General features: G+C 34.4%; 1 protein-coding gene across 2 annotated transcripts in view; it reads right to left on the reverse strand.

Annotated features, from left to right (window-relative positions):
- Positions 1-4099: 4099 nt before the first annotated feature.
- NEDD1 (NEDD1 gamma-tubulin ring complex targeting factor) overlaps positions 4100-13828 on the reverse strand; it is a 43598-nt gene continuing 33869 nt past the window's right edge. Inside the window, exons 11-16 of one of the 2 annotated variants that reach the window (XM_060165244.1) lie at positions 13182-13384; positions 12160-12313; positions 11063-11219; positions 7655-7825; positions 4884-4950; positions 4100-4402 (exon numbers count right to left, since the gene is read on the reverse strand). In XM_060165244.1, coding sequence (XP_060021227.1) covers positions 4298-4402; positions 4884-4950; positions 7655-7825; positions 11063-11219; positions 12160-12313; positions 13182-13384 — 857 coding nt within the window. In that variant the 3' untranslated portion in view covers positions 4100-4297. The remainder of the gene's footprint in view (positions 4403-4883; positions 4951-7654; positions 7826-11062; positions 11220-12159; positions 12314-13181; positions 13385-13828) is intronic. The other variant, XM_060165245.1, reaches the window with a different exon arrangement.

Below are 13828 nucleotides of genomic sequence, written 5' to 3' on the forward strand. Positions count from 1 at the left end.
GATACCATTAATTTCTTTGCTTTGTCTTTGATCTTAGGGAAAAACCATTCACCATTAAGTACAAGGTTAGCTGCACGTTTTTCTTAAGATGCCCTTTATCTAAAACTAGAACTACCATATGATCCAGCAATTCCACTGCTGGGTATATATCCAAAGAAAACGAAAACACCAATTTGAAAAGATTTAGGCACCCCAGTGTTCATAGCAGCATTATTTATAGCAGCCAAGATATGAAAGCAACCTAAGTGCCCAATAACAGATGAATGGATAAAGATGTGATATATATAATACATATATAATATATATTGTAATATTATATGTATATAACTCAGGCATAAAAAGAATGAAAGTCTGCCATTTGCAACAACGTGGATGGACCTAGAGAGTATTATGCTGAGTGAAATAAGTCAGACAAAGACAAATACTCTGCTATTGCTTATATGCGGAATCTAAAAAATAAAACAAACAAATGTGTATAAAAAAACAGAAACAGACTCACAGATATAGAGAACAAACTAGTGGTTACCAGTGAGGAGAAGGAAGAGAGGAGGGCCAAGATAGGGGTAGGAGATTAAGAGACACAAAATACTTTGTATAAAATGAGCAACAAGGACATATCTTACAGCACGGGGAAATATAGCCATTATTTTGTAATAACTTTAAATGGAGCATAATCTATAAAAATATTTCATCACTATATTGCAAAACTGAAATTAATATACTATTGTAAATCAACTATACTTCAATTTTAAAAATTTTTAAAAAGATGCCCTTGGGAATTCGCTGGCTGTCCAGTGGTCAGGACTCCGCATTTTCACTGCCAAGGGCCTGGGTTCAATCCCTGGTCGGGGAACTAAGATCCTGCAACCCATGCAGCACAGCAAAAAAAAAAAAAAAGTAAAAGACGCCCTTCATCAAGTTGAAGAGGTTCTCTTTCATTCTTACTTTGCTGAGAATTTTTAATCAGAAATAAATGTTGGATATTGTCAAATGCTCTTTTTGCACCTATTGAGATGATCATATGGTTTCCCTATGTTAGTCTGTTAACATAGTGAATTACATTAATTTTATGATGTTAGCCCAAATTTGCATTCTTGAGATAAGCCTAAGTCATATGTATTATTTTTATACATCATTGGATTCCAATTGCTAAAATTTTGTTTAGTACTTCTCTATCTGTACTTCTGATAAATATTGGTTTGTAGTTTTCCTGTGATTTTGGTGTTAGGGTAATGCTGACCTCAAACAATAAGTTGGGAATTATCCCCTCTTCTATTTCCTGGAAGCATTTGTTGAGAATTGGGATATTTTCTTCTTTAAATATTTTAAAGAATTCACCAGTGTAGCCATTTAGGTTTGGCATTTTCTTTGTCAGAAATATCTGCAGAATCTGTAGTGATGTCACTTCTTTCATTCCTGATATTGGTAATTTAAGGGGGTTTTTATGTTTCTCATCAATCTAGCTAAATGTTTATCTATTTTATTGATCTCAAAGAACTAGCTTTTAATTTCACTGATTTTCTCAATTGATTTTGTTTTCTATTGCACTGAGTTCTTCTCTAATCTTTTTTCTTTTCATTTGTTCCTTTTGGGTTTTACTTGCTATTATTTTTCTAGCTTAAGGTGGAAGCTGAAGTTATTGAGTCCTTTCCTTTTCTAATACAGGTATTTAATGATATAAATTTCCCTGTAAGTACTGCTTTAGCTGATTCCCACAAATTATAATGTTTTCATTTGCATTCAGTTCATTATACATTCTAATTTATTTCATCTTTTTATGTTTAAGCAATTTGTATCTTTATATTTAAAGTGGATTTCATGGATTCAGTATACATTTGGATAAAAAAGATTCACTCTCATAATAAGGGTAACGACAACTTATACTTAATGCAATTACTGATACTGCTGTTTAAATCTACTATTTTACTGTTTATTTTCTATTTGTCCCATTTATTCTTTGTTCCCCTTTCTTCTTTTCCTTCCTTCTTTTGGATTATTTTCTATGGCTACATTTTATCATCTTTGTTGGTTTACTAGTTGTAACTTTTTCTTTTGTGGTTGCTTTGGGGTTTACAGTATACATTCTTAGCTTATAACATTCCACTTTCAGGTAGTATTATTCTGCTTCACAGTTAGTATAAGAATCTTAAGAGTAGTATGCTTTTATTTCCCTCCCCTCACCCTTGATGACACTCTTCTCAGACATTTCACTTTACATATGTTAACCACACAATACATTGTTATTATTTTTGCTTTAAATGTCTATTAGCCTTTAATGAAAATTTAAAATAAGGGAAAAAAGCCTTACATTTGTACACATATTTACCATTTTTGTTGCTCTTTATTCCTTTGCATAGAAGATTTCTATCCAGTACCTTTAACATTTCCTGTAGGGCAAAAGTCTTCTTGTGATAAATTCTTTCAGCCTTTCTAGGTTTGAAAAAGTTTTACTTCATTTTCAAAAGGTATTCTCACTAGGTACAGAATCTAAGTTGAGTTTTTTATTTTCAAAAATTCAGTATTTGAAAATTATTTCAAATATTTTGGGTCTTTTTAAAATTCAGTTGTATAAATCCAATCTCTATTATGCTATCTTGGCCAGAGGCTAAAATTCAATTTCAAGTTTCCCATTTTTACCATTTAAAATTTTTTGTGCTTATTTAGCTTTTAAATTCCATGACAAAAAAAAGTTTCATCTTTATGCATAGTTACTAAAATTATTTTATTTATCCAACCTCTTTTAATACACATTATGTGCATTTATAGAAAAAGGCAATAGGAAAATATTAACCAATTTAAATACAGCATGTAGCAAAACACACTTTTATGTCTTCTAAATCTGTTTGATAATGATGTATAAGAAAACCTGTTACAAGCCATAATGCTTTTATAACCTGTCAGGAAAAAAGATTATAGAAGCACTCCTAAAGCTTTAATACAAATGTATTCTCTGAGCCGCACTAGGACAAAGTAATCTGCTTTTATTTCTTGAAGTAATTATTAGTATGTTTACACTTATTTAATATATCCTTAAAATCTCTCATCACTTAGGGGAAAAAAGTTAGTAAGCTAGCTACATTTCTTCTTTTTTTTTTAATAGAGTTCTTTTAGTAAATACTTTCATCTCAGAAGTCAAAATTGGGCAGGAGTGCTATATACAAGGTACATAGTTTAAATCTTTGGGACAAAAGACTATAAGAAGGTAAACAAGCCAGTGGCCCTCCTAATCTTATATCACTAAAAATGTAGATCAGAGCAGGCAGATGTACACATCTACATATTATCAAAGAGGTGTAAATTCTTTTGACAATTAACCTTCCTGTTGTGTTTTTTTTAATTTTATTTTTATAGTAAGGTCAATAGTATAAAGTATTACACACAACACACAAAGAATTAGAGAAAGTTAATGATATAAACCACAAAACAAAATAAACCACACCTCATTTGGGAGAAAAAAAATGGCACTAATACTGTAATATTTAGTATGTAATATGAAATTTTCACTGTTTATAAGTTGAATTATATTGATTGAAACTTTATAGTATAATTTTGTATGTTATTAATTCATGAGATAATCAGCAGATATGCAGTTCTGGTTGAGTCTTATAAACCCTTAAAAGTTTTCATAAAGTGAAATTAGCTAAAAAATACTGACCAGGAGTAGAGATTTGTTAGAAGTATAATACAGTAACATAAATGCAATAGATATAATGTAATCTGTGCAATTCAAAATTCTGAAAATTTTCTTATCAAATGTACAATAAATAATAGTCATACTTGACTTCATCAAGTTAACAAAAAAATTATTAATCAACCTTGTGTTTTATTAGTCAACTGCTTAGAAACCCAAAACACCAATTAAAATTACTTTCTCCATAAAAATAGAAGGTATCTCAAACTCTTTAATCATCAAACATCCAAAAAAATTTGGAAGGCAACTGTCAACCAAAAATATTATGTTTAAAAGAGGTTATTAAAAAACATACATAATCTATTTTTTTTTCTGCACAATTTTCTTTTCTTATGAAAAAGGGCACTTAGTGTATAGCTAAAGCTTTCAGAAAATAAAGATTCTGTTGGCTTTCCTCTTAGGCAGATGACACAGTGTACAGTTTTTAATATAAAAATATAAATATTTTTGACAGAAAAGATGAAATAGTGGTTGGTATACAATCCCATCACCCTTTTACTTGAAAAAAAATTTTCCCAGAGGCCATGAAAACAATACTGAATCTATATAGCTCTGTGTTGCCAGAAGCTTCCCAAATTACAAAACATTAAAGTATTCACTGAAATTTCAAAAGTGTGCCCGTAGTCTTTTGTTTTCTTCTCGTAGTCTTTCAATTTCTGCCACTAAACCTTCATTCACTGAGTATCTTTCCAACAAAGAGTGCATTTCATTCTAGAAAAGGGAAAAAAAAAGCTTTTAAAATTATTGCCATCTCATTTATTTGGCAAGCCGTTTTACATATTTTCAGCTATCATTTTTCTCAGGTTTGATTAACTAACTAAATGATTTTTTTTTTAACTTAACCACCCTTACTACTTTGTTAATATAAATGAAAGAGCACTGGTGAAATTTATATATTTGGAAAGCTTATATTTGTACATTTCGGAAGCTTTTTGCTTACTTACTGCAAAAAAAAAAGCTGTGAAAAAGTAGCTATCATACTTTTTTATCATCCTATCATATCATATCTTTGTAACTATCACAGGTTACAAAGAAGGGTGACTAGTTAAAATCTATTTTACTTATTAAATTTCTAAAACTCCCTGTTTATTTCTTAGCAATTAGATATAACTAAGTAAAAATACATCACCCCTTTATGGACTTTTTAGATCCACAGCTATGCTCACTTACAATAAAATATGTCAATACATACCAATTGCATATGAAACTGTTTAATCATCTCCACTTGCAAATTCACAATATCCTTATGGCATGCTTCTCTAGGGAAGAATGTAAAATATTTATTAGAATTATAACAATTTTACCAGCTCTAGATCATTCAAGAAAATGGCTAAACTCTTATTGTTTCACGTTACTGTTAATAATTATTATTACAATAGTAAAAATACCACTGCACCTAGTATTTATTTACTCTGTGCTAGGCACTGTTTCTTGTACTTCAGATGTAAGAATTCATTTAATCTTCACAACGAGGTGCAATTATTACCTCCATTTTACCAATGAAGTAACTGAGTCACAGAGTAGTTATAACTTATCCAATGTCACACAACTAGTAAATGGTGGAGTAGGATATAACCCCAGGCTGTCTACCTCCAGAACTCTCATTATACTACATTCCTTAATACAGAAATTATCATTAAGGAAAGACACAGGTTTATATTACAATGAAATACAGATAATGCCCTAGGTTATAATGTTTTAACTATTATCAATGTTTAAGCTATCAAAAAAAAAAAAAAAAACTTCCAGCAGAATGAAAAGAGCCTATTTGGGTGTAACAGAGGTTACTCAATAAAATGCAATTAATTCATGCCTACAAAAGCCATAAAAGTGGGAATTCCCTGGCATCCCAGTGGTTAGGACTCAGCACTTTCACTGCCGTGGCCCAGGTTCAATCCCTGGTCAGGGAACTAAGATCCTGCAAGCCACACGGTGCAGCCAAAGAAAAAGACATAAAAGTTATGAAGTATAACAATAAAAGGAACATTCAGCCACCTGCCACACAACTTATGGGCTAGAACATTACCAAAATCATAGAAGCTTCCTGTGTGCTCCTCTCTGACTCCAACATTTACCTCTTGGGAGAAGCCTAAGAAAGAAGTCACTACGCTGCTGAATTTTGTTTGAGCAAAGAAATGTTTTAAAAAGAAATATATATATATATATGTATGTTTGTATGTATAACACAGAATCTGTAGTCAGTCTATTTTCGTTGTGCTTCCTTTTGAGCATTACAAAAAGGGTACCATATCCTATGTAGGCTTGAGTAGTGGACATTTAAAAAATAATCCAGTATCATGTTTTCAAGTTTCATATTCTACATATCTGTAATTCACTGATTTATACTAGTGTGTACATTCTCCTGTCAATTTGAATTGTTTTCAAGTGTTTATTATTACAATGTTGTTATAAACAATCATGTATATGTCTTCCAACCCACATGTGCCAATTTCTGTAGATGATATATCCAAGAGTAGATATGTTGAGTTATAGGTATGATCCAGAGGTACACTGCTCAGACTTACAAAATAACAGAAATTATTTTCCAAAGTGGTAGTATCAATGGACACACTCATCATCAGTATAACAGAGCTCATCTAGCTTTACATCCACACCAAGACTTGGTGTTACCAAGCTTTTTACAATATTTTCCCATCTACTGGGTGTGAAATGGTATCCCATTGCATTTTCAGTTGTCTGATTAATTTGTAGGGCTGAGCATCTTTCCTTATGTTCATATACCATTCCTCTTCTGTGAAATGCTTGCCTATGTCTTTAAACTATTTTTCTACTGAATGTCTTTTTTAAAAAAATTATAAGAGTTCTTTACATAATCTGGTCCTTTATTGGTTATATGAGTACTGCAGATAACTTTTGTCTTTTCATTTTATTAATAGTGTCCTGGGATAAACAATTCCTATTAATATTCTCAAATTTACTAACCTAATATTAATGCAAATTTATCAATCTATTTTTATAGGTAGTGTACCCTCTTATTTTTAAGTAACTTCTCAAACCCTGAAGTCATATATTGATATAAATTCTCTTACAATGCCTAAAATGTTTCCATTTACATTTAAACTTTTACCCTGTACGGAACTGATTTTTTAAATAGCATGCAACAGGGATATATACATTTCCTCTGTCATATATCACATTTCCATATATACATAGGCATTTTTTTGGGGGGGTGCCTATTTGATCCCTTTGGGCAATTTGTCCACCCTGTGTTAATGATACACTTTTTTTTTTTTTTTGCGGTACGCGGGCCTCTCACTGTTGTGGCCTCTCCCGTTGCAGAGCACAGGCTCCAGACGCGCAGGCTCAGCGGCCATGGCTCACGGGCCCAGCCGCTCCACGGCATGTGGGATCTTCCCAGACCGGGGCACGAACCTGTGTCCCCTATATTGGCAGGCGGACTCTCAACCACTGCGCCACCAGGGAAGCCCGATGATACACTATTTTAATGATAGCCTATCTATCTGACAAACTAGTCCCCTTCAACCTTATTCTTCTCCAGTGTCTTGGTTATTCCATATCTTCCTTCTTTCATATACATTTTGGAACTATCTCATCATCATCTTCCAAAAAACCCAGTTGGGATTTGATTGGAATTGCATTCAATCTATAGAACAAGTTAGAAGAACTGACAGCTTCATAATATCTTCCTATTTAAGAGTTAATGCTTTCTAATAATTTTTTTAATGTTTTTCCACACACAGATCTTTACCATCTTTGGTTAGATTTATTCCTAAGTACCTTATTTCTTCTGTTGCAACTAAAAGATATTTTAAAAAATTTGTTTCTCTTCTGCTTTGAGTTATGACAAGAGCTGTATTAAAAAACAAACACAAACAACAACAACAAAAAGTGAAGGCATCGTAGAACCACTAAAGTAGCCAGGATTGGAGGGACCATGGTCTTGTAAAGAAGGCGAGTCTACTAGGTAACCTCCACGTTTACCTCTGCTTTTCCCTCTGCGGGATGTGCTGATTCCATATTATGAGAAAAAGAGGCTGAGATGAGAGCACTGGCCTGGAGTTTGAGACAGTCTCACTTGGTTGGGGAGTATTAGAATTCAGAACTCCCAAGGCAGCCAGCACTGCAAGGTCCAAGATTCTGGAAAGGGGGTACCTGTAGAAAGTAAACCTGAATCTGTGCAATTTCCCCTCAAGACATCTTTGACTCCTAAGCAATGCCTGTACTGAGTTAGATGGCAGGAAAACAAACATAAAGTGGCAGCTAGGGCTTCCCTGGTGGCGCAGTGGTTGAGAGTCTGCCTGCCGATGCAGGGGACATGGGTTCGTGCCCCGGTCCGGGAAGATCCCACATGCTGCGGAGCAGCTAGGCCCGTGAGCCATGGCCACTGAGCCTGCGCGTCCGGAGCCTGTGCTCCACAACGGGAGAGGCCACAACAGTGAGAGGCCCGCGTACCGCAAAAAAAAAAAAAAAAAAAAAAAAGGCAGCTAAAGAGGAGAAAAGGATTTTGAGAGCCCTGTGATGAAGAATTGGAGGTTTAAGTTCAGGACCCACCAAGATAAAAAGGCCTGGTGAATACTCCAGACATTCAGCTCACATCTTAAAAGGGCACAGACTAAACCCTAGGAATAAAGGCAAACCAGAAATAAAATAGCCCTAAGAAAACCTAAAACCCAGGAAATGATCTGCTTGCAAGAAACTTATATCTTCTTTAAAGACAACAGAAATAAACCCACAGACTTCTGCTTAGGATGTTAGCGCCCCAGCCCTAATAATGAGAACAAGCCAGATAACCTATAAAATCATACATTTTAAATAAATTCAACTTTAAGAGTGCAAAGAAATCTAAATGAACTAAAATCCAGAAAATGGTGAGTCCCTCCAGAAGAAGAAAGACCCACAGTTGTTTTCATCCTAGACAGGGCAGCAGGGGAAGAAAGCTGCCATTGATAGGCTAAAGAGAACTAGCTGAAATTTTTATAGATTTTTAAAGGTCAAGTGAAGACTGTCAAGACAGTTTAGAATCCCAAGGAGTCCCAGCCGAAAATAAAGTCTCCATTCCCTCAACAACTTTTTGCCACAGGACTTCACTGAGTGCTCACGTAAAAATTAGGGGCAGAGCAGGAGGGCTGAGAGACAGCCCCTAGGGCACAGATGCACAGAGCCTGGTGAAGACTTAGGGCAGGGGAGGAGAACTGACAGTAACCCCTCTGAAGCACTCCAGGCCCTCACAGAGAAGTCAGCCTCCAGAGCTGAGGGAGAATGGCTAGCAGAGAGCCTCTCAATAGCCCACTCTGTCCCTCCGTTGTAAGGTACAGCTGGCAACACCTACTGGAGGCTGAAGTCAGAGCAGGCGGATTTGCAGAAATCCTCTGAGCCATTCTGGGTCCTCTAAGCAGAGGCTGCCTATGGCTGACAGAGGGGCAGAAGAGCAGAGAGAGGCCCCTACCCACCCTCAATCCCCAGGCACAGGCACACAAGGCATGATTTCTTTCTACATTTGCCCCAGAAGAACTTCTCCCTTTCTGTGTTTTCAACATTGCTTTATTCATATTATATTACAGCTGTAACCAGACAATTCTGCCATTTTGCCCTATATATGCATTCCTGAAATATCTCATATATTTAAAAAAACTGTTTATGGAAAAATAATAGGACCAGATTTTTTTAAACGTGGTATGTACATATAACGGAGTATTATTCAGCCTTAAAAAAGAAAGAAATCTTGACATGTGACGTGGATGAACCTGGAGGGCATAATGCTAAGTGAAATAAGCCAGACACAGAAGCACAAATACTGCATGACCCCATTTATATGAGATATCTAAAACAGTCAAACTCATGGAAGCAAAGAACAGAATTGTGGGTGTCAGGGGTTGGGGAGAAGGGAAAATCAACGAGTATAAAATTTCAATACACAAAGTAAGTTCAAGAGGACTGCTGTTACAATATTGTGTCTATAGTTAACAATACCGTATATTGCACACTTGAAAATCCAAGAGGGTATCTCATGGTAAGTATTCTTACCACAGTAATACTGAAAAAGAAAAAAAAAGAAAAAAAAAAAAAGAAAGTAACAGGATTTAAGGAGAAAGGACTTGGGCAGACCACTCAAAACCTATATAATCTTTGTAACCTGAGCACTAACAAAAACAATTAAATCCTAATAAAAATACTAGCATAGTTTAAATATTGAATAATCAAAGATTTTACCTTAAAAAAAAGTGAGGGTCATTTGGTAAAAGGGGAAACAAGATAGAAGAAAGGATTGGGGCTGTCAAGCATGGAGGCAAGGATAAAATGCCCAAAGATGGGGAAAAAATCACAAAATAAGCACTTCCTAACACAAAGCACATAGCCAAGCCAAATTAAGAGGAAGGGAATAGGAAGAGATGGACATGGATAGGTGATTTGCTGCCTTTACCTGTGTTCATGTACTTTGTTTTGGTGGCTGTTACATGAACCACCAAAATTTCCTTATCATGTTGTCATTACTGCCCTATTTACAAATGAGTTAATTAACATCAAAAAAACACACATCATAGCAACCCACACTATGTCTACCCTAGTTAAACTATAATGCTTTTGTGGGCAGATCATCCGTTTTTGTATCCTTAGTATCAGTACATACTAGGCACATTATAAATGTCAAAATGATTATTTTTCTTTAAAAATATATTTGTTAACATTTAAAAATTTTTTTCAAAACATTTTTAACATTAAAAAGAAACATGCACCAACAAAAACTGCACATCTTCTCCAACATTCTTGCCCATGGTATTCCAAATCTGAGCAAGAGTACTAAGTAACTAAAGGTCAGAAAAGGAAAAAAAATGCAAAAGATTCTAATAATTGAAAATAGCTTTCAAAATATATTGAGATGACAGGTAAAAGGAACCAGCATTCTAGAACATTCTTACAACGTTCAAAATTCAAAGAATGAGAGACAAGGACAGGTCCAGGCAAGAACTTTTTAAAATTAAGTATTACATTCTGATGCATTCTACTTGAAAATATTCAGAATTCCTTTAAAAAATATCTTTACTACATTACTGCACATAGCATACTTAACAGGTGATCTATAAATATTGTAAGAATCCCATTTGAGCTTACCAGAATCTGTCCATAGTTTGATGATGAAAAAGATCCACAATGGCAGCCAGCCTGCTACACCATCCTGCCAAGTTATCTAATAACTGCCCTAGGGAAATGTGCCTTTTCCTAGCTGATACAAAATAAACTCAACACTTCAAGATCAACAAAACTCATATTTTCTATGGTTTTATGGACCCCAGAACTTAGGCAAAAGTAGTAACCACAAACATTACTCATAGTTACAGTTTTACACCTAATAAAAAAAGCTAGTCAAGGTCTAGATAATTTCTCAATTACCTAAAGTCATCCAATGTTTCCTGTATCATGTTCTGAATAAAACGGATTTGAACAGATGTCAATGGTGCATTTGGCCGATTATTTCCAATGGTATCAGCTATTTTTTCTGATAGTGAACTGGCAACTCCAGCAGTGACAGAAGATGCTATCTTTGGATCTAAAATTAAAAATGGACAAAATATTAATAGTCAACTTGGACTAAGAGACATCAAACACTTCTAAATATGATTTGGCAAGAGAAAACTTGAAAAACTGGTAAGAAACAGTGATCTTGTGACATTTAGAAAAATTCACTGTCTGGAATACAAATCTTAGAAACTTTCAATGACATTATTTCTAATGAGTCATTTATCTCTCTCTCTCTCTATCAATCTATCTATCTACCTACCTACCTACCTACCTACCTAAACTGCCAAGTGTCTAATGTAATAACATACGACAGAGGAATTAATCTTGAAGAATCTCTGAATCATTTTCTCTTACAAAAGATGAATGTGACAAGCCACACCACAAACTAGATAAACCAAGACTATTAGAAACAAACAGAAGGAACAGAGGAGTAAAGTAGTTCTACAGGCAAGGCCCTAGAGTTTAAGCTAATGCAATATATCCACAGAAATCTTAAAATATAGGTATCTATATAAAAGAGCTACTACTATACAAAGAGCTTTTTGTATAGGTAACTCTTATCGCTGAACCTAATATCACTTTAAATGTGATGGAGTTTTTAGGGTCTCTGCCATGAACTCTATAGATAGAACTTTAATATGGAAAAAAAAGACAATTTCAGGTACTTAATGACCCATTTTCAAAGGGTCCTATATTCCTATATGTACCATAGTAGATCAAGACACTTACGTATTGGACTGAAAATGAAATTCACACCCAAAGAGTACCAAATCAATGTGGCTGAATTTAACATTTCATACCCATTTCATCGTCTTCTAGTAAGAGAGTCACACACTAGAGAAGTGTCATAAATTTTAAATTCCTTGAACTTTTTCGTCTATGACCACTCTCTTAACTTATCCTTTTCAAGTTAAATACTGGGAGTTTTCAACTTAGCACTCAAACATCAGGAAGTTTTATGTACTTACTTGGAGTTGAGGATCCATTGACTGGAAGTTCATATATAAACTGGCCTTCAATTTCTTTTTCTGGCTTTTCAAATTTCTCAGGACTTCTTGTTTGGTTGGATGATGGAGAGGTATTTAGATTTCCAGTTTCAGCACCAGAGATCAACTTTGCAAACTTCACATTTAAAATAAACAATTAATATATAAATTCCGGTTTTATCCATATTATCCATATAATTTGTATCTACTTTTCTCTTTTTTCCAGTAAGTACGGTCAGAAAAAGGAAGAATAGAAAGGTATCTTGAAGGAGAAAAAAATGTTGCTAGGGCCAGTGGCAAAATAAATCAACTTTACTAATCAAAAACAATTTCAATGATAACATGATAAGCAAAAGCTCATTTACTAAGAATCTGCAGTTGAATATCATTTAAAATGGCAATCACAGGCCAAAAAACTAAATAAATAAATCCCCAAACTCTCATGTGATAACTGGTCAGAAATATTTCAAAAATAAGTCAAAAGACTTTTTTGTACTTCTTAAATGATCTTTTCAATATCATTCTAAAAAATAAAAATGAAAATAAACAGACATACTGCACAATAGACTCTATTAGATTACAGCAGAAGGTAATGATGATGAAATACCTTCTCAGCACCATCAATTTGCTCTAAGACTTAGAGTAAAAGACTTGACCACCAACTTGGTGCTTTGTGCTACAATGGAAATACATTCTAAAAGAAGTCAGGTATAAAATATTTTTACACAGACAGTTAAATCAAGTATCTTGTCTTAGGAAACAAACAGTGTAAGATTACACCTGCTGTTACCTCCAACATATCCAAAGACAGATTTCAAAAGTAATCTTCAGTTTTTAACATGTGACATCAAGATTTAAGAATATTTTCTACCTAGTAAGTGCACAGCACTGTCAATAATTAGGACATATCCAGTGGCAGCTGCCTGCTTTCTAGTGATGAGATGCATTATACTTGCTAGTGATAAACACACACAGTGAGTTCAATATCATTTATAGGCAGATACCTGCTTGAAGGAGTCTTTAGGTTCCTGTTTTCCCAGATACATTTTCTTAGATTCAGCTGTCAGATCATGATTTTCATTTTCTTCTTTCCCTGGAGACCCCATAAAGACATTAAGAGGACTAGAATGCAACACTGAAGTGCTTGAAGCTACTGGATTTTTTCTTGGAGGAAACACTGAGTTCAACTGTGGTAGAAAGTCAAGGCCTGAAAAAGAGGAGAAAAAAACTAGCACTTATATGGGATGTTCCCCAATCTTGGATATTTAAGAAAAGCACTTAACACAATAGACATGTTAATACGGTAGAAAGACATGGGATTTCGATTCAGAAGACAGGTTCACTTATCAGCTCTACCCCTTATTTCATTTGAGTTTTTGGGTAAAAGTCGTAAAACTCTCTGTGACTGTTAAGTGATCTGTAAATGTGAATGATGATATCCACCTCCCTGAGTGGTGAGGCTTAAAAGAGATATTGTATGTGAAGATACATTGAAAACTGCAAAATACAATGAATGTTTTAGTAAATAAAAGTTTTTGACAAAATTGTTAATTTGGTATATGTCTGTGGTATATCTTGGTAGGTAGCCTCTAAGATGGTTCCTCATGATCTCCGCCTCCTGCCAAGGATCCATGGCCTCGTGTAATCACCT

This window comes from Lagenorhynchus albirostris, chromosome 11 (genome assembly GCF_949774975.1).
Source record: "Lagenorhynchus albirostris chromosome 11, mLagAlb1.1, whole genome shotgun sequence".
NCBI classification, from domain to species: domain Eukaryota; kingdom Metazoa; phylum Chordata; class Mammalia; order Artiodactyla; family Delphinidae; genus Lagenorhynchus; species Lagenorhynchus albirostris.